The following is a 16,009-nucleotide window of genomic DNA, read 5'->3' as shown; positions in this document are numbered from 1 at the left end:
CATTCTAACTCCACCTGCGTGCCAGGCCATTAAGGCTCTTAACTAAAGAGATTTCAAGACTTTAGTGGTAACTGCCATCACTGATTTACCGACATCGGGCTGTATGAAGCTCACAACATATAAAATGAGTAGTTACAGACAAGATTGTAGTTTCCAAGTTCAGTGACACAAATATATGGAATATTATGCATGCAAATTAGAACATAATTAAGCCATTCTCAAAGGAATATGGAAGGTACATCTCTTTAAAGAACTATCACTGCCTTGAAGACAGAAAATTAAAAATATATATATATATATTCCTAATCATTAGACACATTTATTAAAAATCCTTGCATAGGGAGAAGCACTATGATGGAAGTCAGAAGTGAGTTCTACATTGAACTCTGAGCTGCTTAACATAAGCAATTTGTAATCCCCTCTGGGTTTAATTTTTCTCATCTTTAAATAAAGAAGTTGAACAAGGTCATCTTTGAAGAGCCATTTTAAAATGTTAGGCTCAAGAAAATCCTGGGATTAGAGCGATAACTGAACTACACTTGAATAAGAACATGCTCATTAAATCACAGTGCAATGAAGGAAAGAACTTTGGAGTTCAGATTCTCCAAGTGGCCCCTCTTACATGTTAGAGGGAAACTAGCCAGAAATGTAGTTGACTTGACAGCAAGAAAGCTGTGAGAAAAAGCCAGAAATGGGAAGAGAGCCTGACACTTCAACATTGCATTTCCTGTCTTGTAAACTGTCTTCTCTAAAGGACAGATACTTAGAATTTCCATATTCTCTGGTGAAAACTGCCAGGACTGAAGGGGATTTATTCTTTTACTTCACAATGATTTCAAAGGTTCAAAATCCTAATTTCATATTTTTAAATTTCTATATAGATTGGTACTGCAAATTACTAAGTCATACTGTTTTATGGTTTAAACTCCATTGTAGTATCTACAATTGTCCTTAATTGCATACTTACTGTACTTCTGGGATTTACATAATCAATCCCCAGAGTAGTCATGGCTTTCACAATAGCTAGGATGGATTGCAATGTATTACTGTAAATTACTGCTTTGAACTCCATGCATTCTTGTTCACTATAGCCGTTCTTATGGATGATCCTGTAATTTAAACATGAAAGGCTTTTGTGAGTTGAACCATTGATTGTTATGTTAAAGTACATCAACAATAATTTGTTTGAAAAAAATTAAAGTATATATTAGTTAAAAAGGAAGAACTTTGTCCACATGTGTGTGCTCAATCTGAACTATTTTACACCTTTGAACTTTTATTATAATCAAATAAAAGAAAGCATTGTTTTCTTCCTGAGTTTTCCATACCAAATATGAAGAAGACTAAGGATTTGTTCTATATAAAACACTTATTTTAAATGGGTAAATCATGATCATATTACTTAGAAAATTTACTCCTTTTCAATAGAATAATTTCCAGATTCTCAGGACAATGATATATACAGAGTTCAGGAATTTTGTATGGTGTTTACAACATGATGTCTATAGGAAGTGAAGTAATTTAGAACCTTCATGTCTTTTCCTATCTCTTAAGACACATTGGAAAATGGGAGTGCCTGCTTTCTATTTTTAGCTTAACAAAAGCATTTTTTAAAATTTAGGTGATTGCCTCTTATTAAATACCTCATCACATCACTTCTCTATCTGTGTACGTGCCAGTGAGTTCTCAAGGTTTAAATGGCCCGACATTTTATTTGGCTGATTCTTCTCTTCCTTCCACTCATTCAGTTAGAAGTCAAGGTTTACTAATAGTTTGGAAAAAACAGCTTAAAATAGATTGACTTACTAAAAACTAATTGTTTTTGTGTGCTAATTACATTCTATTGCATCTTTACTGTATAATACATTCCTGCTCTTTTTCTGTTGTTTCTCTTACTGTTTTGAAGTATGTTGTGTACTTAAAGGCAACATTTTTGGATGTCATATTACTAAGCATTTGCATTCTATTTGTACACCTTGAGGTTTTAGCATAGAAAATAAAACAGAGTAATAGCATAGTAATAAAACAAAAAAAATCTGATTGGCTCACAATATACTAAAGCCATCCAATACAAGCATTCAGAAGTAAAATGAGTAAAAACAATGTTCATATTAATCAATATTTCCTATATTTAACTACCAATAATTTCTGCATTTCTACTTTAAACATGAGCATGATTGTCTTAAACAATTTGATAAATAAATTAGACATGGGCTGTAGAAAAATGCAGTAAGATGTCCTTATGGATAGATTAGAAATGAGTTCATTAAAGAAAACCTAGTTTTCTGTCAAAAATTGAAATAAAAAATATTTTACTTATTAGATTAAAATGTTAATTAAGAACAAACTTGAAAGGACTTTGTTTTCTGAGTGGAACAAGTCATGACCCCTATTCCTTCATCATAGAATGTAGAAACATCTATCACAAAGTAAAATGATAAAAACGATGTAAGAAGGGTCCAGTTGAAGTAGGGCTCTAAGAACATTAAGCAACATGGTTTCTCTAGGAATTACATAAATCCATTTTTGTGAGATAGAGCCCTTTAGCTATAGTTGGTTTCTAGGTCCTTCTAAATTAATTAACTTTTACTGGGCACATTCTGTAAAGATAAATGAACTATACAAAGTCATTACCCCAAATCATATTGACCAGAACTGCACTGGTCAATATAGTACCTCCTAGCCATATTAATTAAAATTAAATAAAATTAGGAATCTAATTCCTCAGTCACATTAGCCACATTTCTAGTGCTTAATCCACACATGTGGCCAGCAGCTACTGACCATATTGGAGAGCACAGATATAAAACATTTCCATTATCACATAAAGTTCTATAAGAGAGTATTGGACTAAAGGAAGAAGAGCATGTAAACATTTTCCGTACAGTTTAATCATGAATAACAACAAAATCTGCACCTAGTAAAAGCTAACAGGAATGAGAGAAGTGATGAGTGCTTTTTGGGAGTAGATATGATGGACCAGGGAAGACTTCCTGGGAATGGCTATGTATCAGCTGGTTTTTCAAGGATAAAAAGTTATTTCCAGATAGGCAAAAAGAAAGAGAAAATTCTGGGTAGAAAGAAAAGTATGAGCAAATTGAAACTTACATTCATCAAGTTTTCAATATGTGCCAAGCACTACTGTAAGTACTTTATATGTCTTACCTCATTATTCCTTACAATAAGCCCTTTAAAGAAGGTAAAATTATGCACATTTTATAGGTAAGAGAAGTAGCCATAGATAAATTAAGCAACTACCCCAACTTTGTTCAGAAGGTGTCTGGTACAACAAACTCAGACAGTCTGATTAGTCACCAATCTATACTGCCTCCTACAGTGTGATGGTCCACAGATATAAAAACTCAGCACTGCTAAAGCCAAAAGTAGGAAAGAGAAACTATGGGACTTCATTATGAAGAGTTGAAAGGACCCAGATTCCAAAGTTTCTGATGTGCCATGGCAGGATGTTTTGAATTGGTAATGTGAGTGAAGAATTCAATTCAGAGAAGAGCTATAATCATTTGAAAATGGATCATTTGGTGACCCAATGGATAATGATTGGAAGGAAGAGTAAGAAAGTAAAAAACTACTTAGAAATATACTGCATTAATCCATATCAGAAAAGATTAGATTTTGAACTAAGGCAGTAACAATGAGAATAAATGCTGTGCTTGAAAACATAAATTGTGTAGATTTAGCATTACTTGGTGGGAGGGTCAAGAGTCAGTATCATTTCACCTAGATTTCTTGCTTGGGAAGCTGGTGGTGATGTATTTACAAGTAGAAGAATAGTGGCTAGGTGGGGAGATAATTTTAATGTTGTTTAGTGTGATTTGGAGCTATCCATAGACAATAGAGTTTGATGTACCTGTCTCCCTAGTTTAGACAAAGTTTATTTCTGGGCTTGAAAGAAATATTTGCTGGGAAACGGACTTGGCCCAGTGGTTAGGGCGTCCGTCTACCACATGGGAGGTCAGCGGTTCAAACCCCGGGCCTCCTTGACCCGTGTGCAGCTGGCCCATGCGCAGTGCTGATGCGTGCAAGGAGTGCCCTGCCATGCAGGGGTGTCCCCGGCGTAGGGGAGCCCCACGCACAAGGAGTGCACCCATAAGGAGAGCCGCCCAGTGCGAAAGAAAGTGCAGCCTGCCCAGGAATGGCGCCGCCCACACTTCCCATGCCACTGACAACAGAAGCGGACAAAACCCAAGACGCAGCAAATAGACACAGAGAACAGACGACGGGGGGGGGGGATTAAATAAATAAATAAATCTTTAAAAAAAAAGAAAGAAATATTGCTAAACAGTTAGCTTGGAGGTGATAGCAAAAATCTTCGCACTTTGGCAGTATTCATTTTAATGAAGGTGTAGAGTAATTAGAGAAGTGGATGGAGAAGTGGATCTAGTACAGACATGAGAGGCATTTAAAACACAGTCAAAGAATTGGGGAATGAAAAAGGTAGAATTAGAAGACTAATTGAGAGAGAGAGCTCCCCCAGAAGCCGAGGAAAGTTTTAATAGTATCAAATGGAATTAAACAAGGCCTTATACATACTTTGTAGAAAAAAGCAATTGTAAGATCATAAATGACCTTTGTAAGAGAAATTTCTGTGACAGATTACGGGTGAAAGTGTGGATGGAAATGTTGAAGTGTAAATGGAGTGTGGGGAACTAAAGGGAGTAACTTTATTGAGAAAAAGAGGGAAGGATAAGGTGGTACCTAGAAGAGACATGTTCTTTTTTTAAAAATAAAATGTGCTCATTATAGAAAATGTAAAAAGCATAGCAAAGCAATATTCAAAATGGAGGCACAACATAAATTAAACCCAATGGTTGAAAATAAATTTCTTTGAACTTTTTAAAAATTATGATTTGTTTTATTTATTTCTCTTCCCTTCCACCCTGCGCCCCAGTTGTCTGTTCTCTTGTCCATTTGCTGCATTTTCTTTTTGTCCCCTTCAATTGTCAGCGGCACGGGAATCTGTGTTTCTTTTCTTTTTGTTGCATCATCTTGTGTCAGCTCTCCGTGTGGGTGGCACCATTCCTGGGCAGGCTGCACTTTCTTTCCTGTTGGGCAGTTCTCCTTATGGGGTGCACTCCTTGCGCGTGGGGCTCCCCTACGTAGGGGACACCCCTGCGTGGCAGGGACTCCTTGTGCGCATCAGCACTGCGCATGGGCCAGCTCCACACGGGTCAAGGAGTCCTGGGGTTTGAACCTCAGACCTCCCATGTGGTAGACGAATGCCCTATCCACTGGACCAAGTCTGCTTCCCTCTTTGTGCTTTTGGTATAGGTTCTTCTATTTTTTTTTTTTTTAATTTTTCCATGATTAAAATGCTTATATAGTTTTATATCCAAGATTTCACTTAATGTAAACATTTCCCATATTTAATATTCATCTATATAATTTATAATGGCTGTGTAATATTTCCATTGAAGAATGAATACTCCCATAATTTGACAATCTATTTTTCTTATGGTTTGTTTTCATTTATGGTATTTTATTTTATTCCATTTTTCATTATTATAAATAAGGCTGATAGAAACCTTTTTGTATTTTAAATTATCTTTTCATTGAAAATGTTAACAATGCATTTTTTCTGCAATAGATGAGTAATTTTGATTCTTTCCAGCTCACTGTATATATTCCAAAAATTATTTCTTTAAATTTCTTGTAACATAATTTCACAAGTAGCAATGAGACACACTCCTTTCTCAAATTCTCACCATTATTGTATAAGCCTATCTGAAAAATAAAGCTGGCTGATTTACTAAAATGAAAAAATACCTCATTATATCTTTAATTTTTATTTTATAGTCAGTGAGGTTAAACTAAAATATATATATTTTATAAAATATATATTCAGTGGCTATTTGAATTTTGTCCCTAGTGAGCTGACTGTTCATTGTTTCCCCCTTTTAAATGTTGGGCATTGTATTATTTTTCTTTGCAATCTATGAAATAGGCAATTGTTAATTTATTATAATTATTATGGAATTTTTCTATTTTTTATTTAGTTTTATTTATGGATTAATAAACTTAAACATTCTAATTTTTGTGTAGCCAAATAATTGATTATTTATTTTTACACTGCATTTAAATTTATAGAGAATGTAGTGATGAGAAGGATACAAGAGATAAGCATTATAACTTGAATGAAAAGAGCAGGTGAACACTATGGTAATGTGAGAGATGACTTGGGTGAAAGGATGTGCCTAGGACTTCAAAAGAAGAATGGTCAGAAGAAAGGAGCCCTGTTCTTCAGGGAAAAGAAGAAAGGTCAAAATTTGGGATACAAATGTAGGTGATTTAGTAAATAGCTTTAGGAAGTTGATCATAGAAGAGATTTCAAAAGTGGGGCTTAAATGTTGGTTGATAGGGAATTTTCATGACATATTTCCTGGAAAGACAGAAAAATGAGAGGTTAAGATTATAACTAGACAAGTTCATCATTCTTTAAAATAATGATGGATACAGGCCATTAAATATTTTGTTATAACCTACAAAGTTGTGCAGGACAGTGTGTCAAACCACAGTCCACAGTTAGTAGCAATGCTTCAAGGCATTTATCACTTGTAACAAGTATACCACACTAATGAAGGAAGTTGTTAATATGGCAAAGTGTGGGAAGGGGAGAGAATGGGGCATATGGGAATCCCCTGTAGTTTTTATGTAATATTTATGTAATTTAAAACTTCTTGTAAAAAAGCTAATTTAAAAAATTCCACAGTAAAAAAAAAACAAACACATGAGAAGCTTGCTATATCACAAAAAAAGTAAGAATTAAGAGGTGATTATGAATATTGAATCACTTTACAGATACCTTTTTACTTTCTAGTATGTTGTAGAATAGCCAAAAATAAATACCTGAAATTACTGAAACCTCTTGAACTGTAACCCTGACCCCTTGACCTTTGATAATTGCTGTATACCTATCTAGCTTTTATCTTGTGAGTGTAAAAACATCATTCCTGGCTTTGCTTATAACCCCTTATCCTGTTTTACAATTTTGGAGTCTTATGATCACAAAGATGGCCCCTAATATTTATTAATGAATAAACTAGAGCCAGCCCAGAACTAACCTACCCCAATTCCTATGCTTATTTACTAGACAAAACTAGATCTAACCAAAATTGGCCTACCTGACATGCAGTAGCTTAAATCTTAACTTATAAGTGACCTATACCTCATTATAGTACTAAGAATCATGCCCATCATCATGTTAAGGCCACCTTCTCTTACATATATTTTGTGGCTGAGCATGTGATCTGTGCATGCTCACAAATTTAGATCATCTTCAATTTCATCATCTTGAACAAATTATATTCATTGTCATAAACCTGCTTGTCTTTGGATACTATAAACCTATCAGAATTACTACAGTTCAGGGAGACATATTTTAGGCTGATAGGCCATCTGATCTCCTTGCTTCATGCTTGGCAATAAACTCTCCCCCTTTGGGAAAAAAAAAGTTCAAATTCGATTATTATTCTCTGATTAAAGCAACCATTATCCTTTAAAATGCTCCAACAGTGACAGTCATGTGATTACACTTGTTTGATCTACACTTGTCAGTCATTATTTCATTCTTTCAAACATTCTTGAATTACAACAGTTTTGTGTTAACACTTTCCATTTTAAAAAATCAGGCCTCTTGTTTCATTGTCAAGAGAAAAAGGAGTAAATAAATGCAAAAATAAGTTGAAATACATAATAAGAATAATTGCAAATATACATTTCATATCCAGGTAGGCAAAATGCCAATGAGGTAAAATTATTGATTTCTCACAAATTAAAAATGATCATTGATCAACATATTTTATAATGTTTACGACTTATGCATCACAACATTAAAGCCCTAGATCATTCCCAGAACAATATATTTGATCTATATTTAGATCAATATTTTTAAAAAGATAAATACTGCTTTAAGTATCTTGTTGAGAGGCAAAAATGAAATAAAAATGGAAATGTCAATATTCATCTGATTCTGCTAAAGGATAGGAGGAACAATTGCACAGGAAATGTGACAGTTCCATTGCTATTTGCAATTTGGAAGAGATTATCAATCAGCTTTTCCAAAAGTATGTATTTTAAGAATAGCCAGACATCAAATAATAAACATTAATATTAACATCAAATATTAAATACATAAAATAGTTGTGTACCTACTTCATTTGTTTAACGATGGTACTTTTTCCAGATTCTCCTGCTCCTGCAAATAGGAAGATACAAGAGTTGTCAGTGGCTAAGCAAATCCGTATAGATATTTAAACCTGTGACTATCATTTCCTCATGGGTAAATTTAACAGGCAGGTTTCCTATGTTAAGAAGGAGTGTAATCTCTTTAGCAGAAGAGATCAAAACCCCCATTGATTTATGCAAGATCCAGATATAGGCCTGGCTTCAAGGTAGAATATCTTCTAAAAGCTAGCAGAGTATATTATCAGGGAAAACTCCAGGACTGCATTTAAATGTTAAACATTAAATAATTTGGAAAGCTTTGCATCTCCTGGTTTTGCTACCCATGGGAAATGGTATGCAACTTTATAGTATCTAGATCACTCTAATTCTCTCAGAATGTCTACTCATATATTCCATTTGATTAAATATCAAAGGAAAAATAAAACAACAGACTATAAGCTTTTATTTCCAGAAGAGTTCAAAGCCTGTTCTGATTGAAGAAGGGACTTTTGTATTCATAATCATGTTTACTTTGGCACATAAGTATAATCTGTTCTGTTTAAATAAAAGAAGGTTGTTAATAACAACTAGCAAATCTAGGAAGCCTGTGTTTACAAATTGATATGGGAGTATCTCAAAATGGGTTATACGTTCACAGTGCAGTAGCAAGGGCCAAGAGTAAAACCAGTGAGTAACCTGCAGCATTTATCTGGAACATCTATTTTAGTTGATGATGTACTATTTAAAACTTTTATTTTGATAGTCAACTCTTCATCCATTATACAGAGGAAGGTAAAAGTCACATGGTTTTTTAAAGTTAAAAACTTGAACCTTTAGTAAAAAATCAATGTTTTTTTCAAGATCTATCTCAAGAATATTTCTTGAGTCACCTTTGACATTAGGGAGTATTTCTTTTTTTTTTTTTTTTAATTGACTTTGTAATAATATTACATTAAAAATATATATGTGAGGTCCCATTCAACCCCACCCCCCCACCCCCCCTCTTCCCCCCCCAACAACACTCGTTCCCATCATCATGACACATCCATTGGATTTGGTAAGTACATCTTTGGGCACCTCTGCACCTCATAGACAATGGTCCACATCATGGCCCATACTCTCCTCCATTCCATCCAGTGGGCCCTGTGAGGATCCACGATGTCCGGTGATCATCCCCGAGGCGCCATCCAGGGCAGCTCCACGTCCCAAATACGCCCCCACCTCTCATCTCTTCCTGCCCTTCCCCATACCCATCGTCCGCCATGTCCACTTTTCCCAATCCAATGCCACCTCTTCTATGTGGACATTGGATTGGTTGTGTCCATTGCACCTCTATGTCAAGAGGAGGCTCAGATTCCACATGGATGCTGGCTGCCATCCTCCCATTTTCAGTTGTAATCACTCTAGGCTCCATGGTGTGGTGATTGTCCTTCTTCAACTCCATCTTAGCTGAGTGTGGTAAGTCCAATAAATCAGATTGTAGGTGCTGGAGTCTGTTGAGGCTCAGGACCTGGCTATCACATTATCAGTCCAGAGAGTCAAATCCCCTAACTATATCTTAAACCCCAACGTTAACTGCACCTCCAGCAGATTAGTATGAAAGTCTTATGAAGGGAGATCCCATCTGAGTCCAGATTCATCACACATAAACACCATTTCCAAAGAGGGGCCATCTGCCCTGGTAGTAAACCCCATCGGCCATGACCATAACTCTCATGGGTCTCTTTAGCCTTCATAGGAACCAATATCTGGGGGTTGTATCTGCTTTATCTGTCTCTCTGACTCTGCTCAGTTGTGCATGAGGGCAATCCTTCTGCCAGCCTCCAGACTCTTTTTTAGAAACTCGTAGCCATATAAACTCATTTCTCCTTTCCATTTCCCCCTTACTTTAGGTCAAACAGCATTTTAAAGTCATGTTATTTTATGTAGACATGGATATTCTGCTGATCCGCATTGAACCTTCCATATAAGGTCCTTTTCCAGTTGCATCATCAGTTGGTATTTGATAGTGGTCCCTCGTTGCCAGGGAGGCTCATCCCCGGGTGTCATGTCCCACGCTGGAGGGAAGGCATTGCATTTACATGCTGAGTTTGGCTTCGAGACTGGCCACATTTGAGTAACATGAAGGCTGACAGGAGGAAATTCCCAGGCACAATGTTGCTCTAGGCCTTGTTCTTATTTTAGGTTTATCAGCTCACAAGCATAGTCATTAGCATCAGGGGCTCACTGTTGAACCCTCACTCCCTCCCGGTCCCTGCCGCTGTACCTGGGAGACTATCGCTGCTCCCCTAGGGACCACGACAGAGCACCACTGGCCAGGAACCCAGTACCCCCCCTGCTGGGTTTTTAATTGTTGCCACTATGAGTATATCCAATCGTTACCATGCACCCTGGACATATGTTCTGTACAGCTCCCTGTCAGCCATATATCACCTGTCATTGGTATCCCATACCAGTATCCCTCCATTGCCATTGTTGAAACACTCTGTGATCCAGAACTCCCCGAAATTTGAAGCCCAATATAATGTCATGGTCCCTTACTAGGGAATGGCATATAGCGATGGGTTTAAAGGATAGATAAAGAACTTGGATAAAGTTAGATAAAGAACTTAGATAAAGAATGTTGACTTGAAAAAATTCCACATCCTATCTTTTTCCCCCCCCCCCTAATTATTCAGCATTTCTTCGTAGGAGTCCTAGACCACAGCAATGCATATATATAATATACAGCACTCCCACACATCCACCACAAAACCTTTTTCCTTCCACAGTGATACTCTTACACCCTATTCACATCATATTTACTTAAGGTGATGTACAGAGTCTGAGATATTAGCTTTCTAACATGGTAATATCTGTGCTTACATTATGGTGCATACTTTAGGATACACAGTTCTTTACATTTTTAGTTCTCCTATGTTTTACATTATGGTTTACATTATCAGTCTGTCGTCTCCTATATGTTATGGTGTAATATTACATGTTTTATATCCATCCTTGTGTACTCTCAAGAAACTCCTCCCTTGCCCCCCATTTACTTTGGTTCCACACATTTAACGTCCATTTTCCCTTCCACCTTGGTGCCCACAGTGACAGCCAACCTCCGTTTCCTGAGAAGCCACTTCCAGAGATAGATAGAATAGTGTTCAGGGCCTAACTTGCTCATCTGCCCCAATGCCCTGGGAGCCACCCTTTCTCTCGAGGGATAGAGTTCCCTCTATTTGGTGGCATTAGTCCTCCCCAGGATGTGGGTCCACCCCCACTCTCACTACTTGGGATTCTACCCCATGGTGTCACCCACTCTGGCAGAATGAGCATTTAGACATTCCCCAGGAGCCCGTCCTGCATCAGACCCTCCCCTCCGAGCATTCTAAACAGGTAACCCTCTTTATTATATTTTGATATTATTTTCTCGGCATTTTACTCTCCACCACCTCCTAACCCTCTCCTGTGTTCGTATGCTACCCCTCCCTCCCCCCACTTTTGGGCAACATTACCCAACCGTCCCTCCCCAGCCACCCTCAAACCCGTAAAGCCCCAACCAAAGGCAACCCCTTGCCCCCATTTTATCTCTTCTTTGTGTTCATACTTACCACCATCTCGTCTTAAGTTCCACCCCTGCAGACATCGGCTCATATCCTTCCTCCACCCTCCGATTTCCTGTAAGCCTATCGTTCAGTCTCTTGCTATCTAGGGCAGCTTGTTTATTTCATATCATTGAGGTCATGTAGTATTTGTCCTTCAATGTCTGGGTTGCTTCACTCAACATAAGGTTCTCAAGATTCATCCATGTTATCACATGTGTTTGTAGTGTGTTTGTTCTTACAGCCGAGTAGTATTCCATTGTGTGTATATACCACATTTTATTGATCCACTCATCTGTTGATGGGCATTTGGGTTGATTCCAACTTTTGGCAATAGTGAACAATGCTGCTATGAACATTGGTGTACTTATATCGGTTTGTGTCCTTGTTTTCAGTTCTGCTGGGTATATACCCAGCAGTGGTATTGCTGGGTCATATGGCAAATCTATGGCTAGTTTTTTGAGAAACCGCCATACTGTCCTCCAGAATGGTTGGATCCTTCTGCATTCCCACCAGCAGTGGATGAGTGTTCCCCTTCCTTCACATCCTCTCCAGCACTTGTATTCTTCTGTTTTTTTTCATAGCTGCCAATCTTATGGGTGTAAGATGGTATCTCATTGTAGTTTTGATTTGCATTTCCCTGATAGCTAGAGATTTGGAACATTTTTTCATGTGCTTTCTTGCCATTTGTATTTCTTCTTCGGAGAAGTGTCTGTTTAAGTCTTTTTCCCATTTTTTAAATGGGTTGTTTATCTTTTTATTTTCAAGATATAGGAGTTCTTTATATATGTAAGTTATAAGTTTCTTATCAGATATATGATTGCCAAATATTTTCTCCCACTGTGTGGGCTCCCTTTTTACTTTCTTGACAAACTCCTTTGAGGTGCAGAAGGCTTTAATTTTGAGGAAGTCCCATTTATCTATTAGTTCTTTTGCTGCTCGTGCTTTTGGTGAGATATTCATAAATCCATTTCCTATTACAAGGTCCTGTAGATGTTTCCCTACACTGCTTTCTAAGGTTTTTATGGTCTTGGCTCTTATATTTAGGTCTTTGATCCATCTTGAGTTGATCTTTGTATAAGGTGTGAGATGGTAATCCTCTTTCATTTTTCTACATATGGCTATCCAGTTCTCCAGACACCATTTGTTGAATAGGCCACTGTCTCCCAATTGAGAGGGTTTGGTGGCTTTATCAAATATTATGTGGCTATATATGTGAGGTTCTATATCAGAGCTTTCAATTCGATTCCATTGGTCTATGTGTCTTTCCTTATGCCAATTCCATGCTGTTTTCACCACCGTAGCTTTATAGTATGTTTTGAAGTCAGGTAGTGTGATTCCTCCAATTTCGTTTTTCTTTTTCAGTATGTCTTTGGCTATTCGGGGTCTCTTTCCTTTCCAAATAAATTTCATAGTTAGTTTTTCTAGTTCCTTAAAGAAGGCTGCGTTGATTTTTATTGGGATTGCATTGAATGTGTAGATCAGTTTTGGTAGGATAGACATCTTAATAATGTTCAGTCTTCCTATCCATGAACAAGGAATAGTCTTCCATTTATTTAGGTCTTCTTTGATTTCCTTGAACAATCTTGTATAATTCTCGTTGTATAAGTTCTTTACCTCTTTAGTTAAATTTATTCCTAAGTATTTGATTTTTTTATTTACTATTGTGAATTGTATTTGTTTCTTGATTTCCTCCTGATCTTGCTCATTATTGGTGTACAGAAATGCTACTGATTTTTGCGCATTGATCTTATAACCTGCGACTTTACTAAACTCATTTATGTGTTCTAGAATCTTCGTTGTAGATCTCTCAGGGTTTTCTATGTATAGGATCATGTCATCTGCAAATAATGAAATTTTGACTTCTTCCTTTCCAATTTGAATGCCTTTTATTTCTGGTTCTTGCCTCAGTGCTCGTGCAAGTACTTCTAAGACAATGTTAAATAGGAGCGGAGACAGTGGGCATCCTTGTCTTGTTCCTGAGTTTAGAGGGAAGGAGTCTAGGATTTCTCCATTGTAAACAATATTGGCTTTAGGTTTTTCATATATACTCTTTATCATGTTCAAAAAATTCCCTTGTATTCCAATCTTTTGGAGTGTTTTTAGCAAGAAAGGGTGCTGTATTTTGTCAAATGCTTTTTCTGCATCAATAGATATAATCATGTGATTTTTTTCCTTCAATCTGTTTATATGGTGTATTACGTTGATTGATTTTCTTATGTTGAACCATCCTTGCATACCTGGGATGAATCCCACTTGGTTGTGGTGTATAATACGTTTAATGTATTGTTGAATACGATTAGCAAGTATTTTAAGTATTTTTGCGTCTAGGTTCATCAGAGAAATTGGTCTGTAATTTTCCTTTCTTGTGATGTCTTTGTTTGGCTTTGGTACTAGGGTAATGTTGGCATCATAGAAGGAGTTGGGTAATGTTCTTTCCATTTCGATGTTTTGGAATAGTTTCAGCAGGATTGGTGTCAGTTCTTTCCGGAATGTTTTGTAGAATTCACCTGTGAAGCCATCTGGCCCTGGGCTCTTCTTAGTTGGGAGATTTTTGATAACTGATTCTATCTCTCTGCTTGTGATTGGTTTGTTAAGATCATCAATTTCTTCTTTCGTCAATATGGGCTGCTTATGTGTTTCTAGGAATTTGTCCATTTCCTCTAGATTGTCATTTTTGTTGGAATATAGTTTTTCAAAATATCCTCTTATGATAGTCTTTATTTCTGTTGGGTCAGTGGTGATATCGCCTTTCTCATTTCTTATTTTGTGTATTTGCATCTTCTCTCTTTTTTTCTTTGTTAGTGTTGCTAAAGGTTTGTCAATTTTGTTAATCTTCTCAAAAAACCAGCTCTTGGTCTTGTTTATCTGTTCAAGTGCTTTCTTATTTTCTATTTCATTTAGTTCTGCTCTTATCTTTGTTATTTCCTTCCTTCTTCTTCCTGTTGGGTTACTTTGTTGTTGTTTTTCTAATTCCTTCAAATGTGCAGTTAGTTCTTCGATTTTTGCTCTTTCTTCTTTTTTGATATATGAATTTATGGCTATAAACTTCCCTCTCAGTACTGCTTTTGCTGCATCCCATAAATTTTGGTATGTTGTGTTATCATTATCATTTGTTTCAAGGTAGTCATTGATTTCTTTTGAGATTTCCTCTTTGACCCACTGTTTTTCTAAGAGTGTGCTGTTTAATTTCCAAATCGTGGTGTGAAATCTGGGCTTCTGTCCCTTGCAAATCTCCAGCTTGACTCCACTGTGGTCAGAGATAATGTTTTGTATGATTTCAATCTTTCTGAATTCGTTCAGCCTTTCTTTGTGGCCTAGCATATGATCTATCTTGGAGAATGATCCATGTGTGCTTGAGAAAAATGTATATCCTGCTGTGTTTGGGTGTAGCGATCTATATATGTCTATTAGATCGAGCTCCTCTAATATACTATTCAGATGTTTTGTTTCTTTGGTGATTCTCTTTTGAGATGTTCTGTCCAGAGTTGATAGTGGTGTATTAAAATCCCCCACTATAATTGTAGATGTATCTATTCTTTCACTTAGTTTTTCCAGCATTTGCCTGACGTATTTAGAGGCACCCTTGTTAGGGGCATAGATATTTATGATTGTTCGATCTTCTTGACAGATTTTCCCTTTGACTAAAATGTAGTATCCTTCTTTGTCTCTCACAATTGTTTCACATTTAAAGTCTATTTTGTCTGATATTAATATAGCTACTCCTGCCTTTTTTTGGTTATTGTTAGCTTGTATGATTGTTTTCCAGCCTTTCACTTTCAATCTCCATGCGTCTCTGGGTCTAAGATGTGTCTCTTGTAGACAGCATATGGATGGGTTATATTTCCTTATCCAATGTCCCAGTCTGAATCTTTTGATAGGTGAGTTTAATCCGTTGACATTCAGTGTTATTACTATCAAGGAATTATTTGTGTTAGCCATATTTTGATTGGATTTGTGTTTGTCATATTTTGTTTGTATATTTTTTTGGTCTTTTTTGTTGTTGTTGTTGGTCTTATACTCTCCTCCAACTTTGCCTTTCCTGTTTTTTCCTTTCTTCCTGCAGAACTCCCTTTAGAATTTCTTGAAGGGGAGGTTTCTTGTTGGTATACTCTTTCAGTTTCTGTTTGTCTGTGAATATTTTGAACTCTCTATCATGTTTGAATGCTAGTTTAGCTGGATAGAGTATTCTTGGTTGGAAGTTTTTTTCCTTTAGTACCTTGACTATATCATACCACTGTCTT

At 36.6% G+C, this 16,009-nt stretch overlaps 2 protein-coding genes across 2 annotated transcripts in view; one reads left to right on the top strand and one right to left on the bottom strand.

Moving 5' to 3' along the window:
• Positions 1 to 16,009, top strand: part of CD36 (CD36 molecule (CD36 blood group)) — a 323,059-nt gene that overhangs the window by 128,577 nt on the left and 178,473 nt on the right. The gene's annotated exons all lie outside the window — the stretch shown is intronic.
• The window catches only part of GNAT3 (G protein subunit alpha transducin 3), a 60,860-nt gene that overhangs the window by 27,672 nt on the left and 17,179 nt on the right, over positions 1 to 16,009 (bottom strand). Inside the window, exons 2-3 of the mRNA XM_004473384.3 lie at positions 8,170 to 8,212; positions 968 to 1,109 (exon numbers count right to left, since the gene is read on the bottom strand). Coding sequence (XP_004473441.1) covers positions 968 to 1,109; positions 8,170 to 8,212 — 185 coding nt within the window. The remainder of the gene's footprint in view (positions 1 to 967; positions 1,110 to 8,169; positions 8,213 to 16,009) is intronic.

This window comes from Dasypus novemcinctus, chromosome 5 (assembly GCF_030445035.2).
Source record: "Dasypus novemcinctus isolate mDasNov1 chromosome 5, mDasNov1.1.hap2, whole genome shotgun sequence".
NCBI lineage: Eukaryota > Metazoa > Chordata > Mammalia > Cingulata > Dasypodidae > Dasypus > Dasypus novemcinctus.
This window is presented reverse-complemented; position numbering and strand designations above follow the sequence as displayed.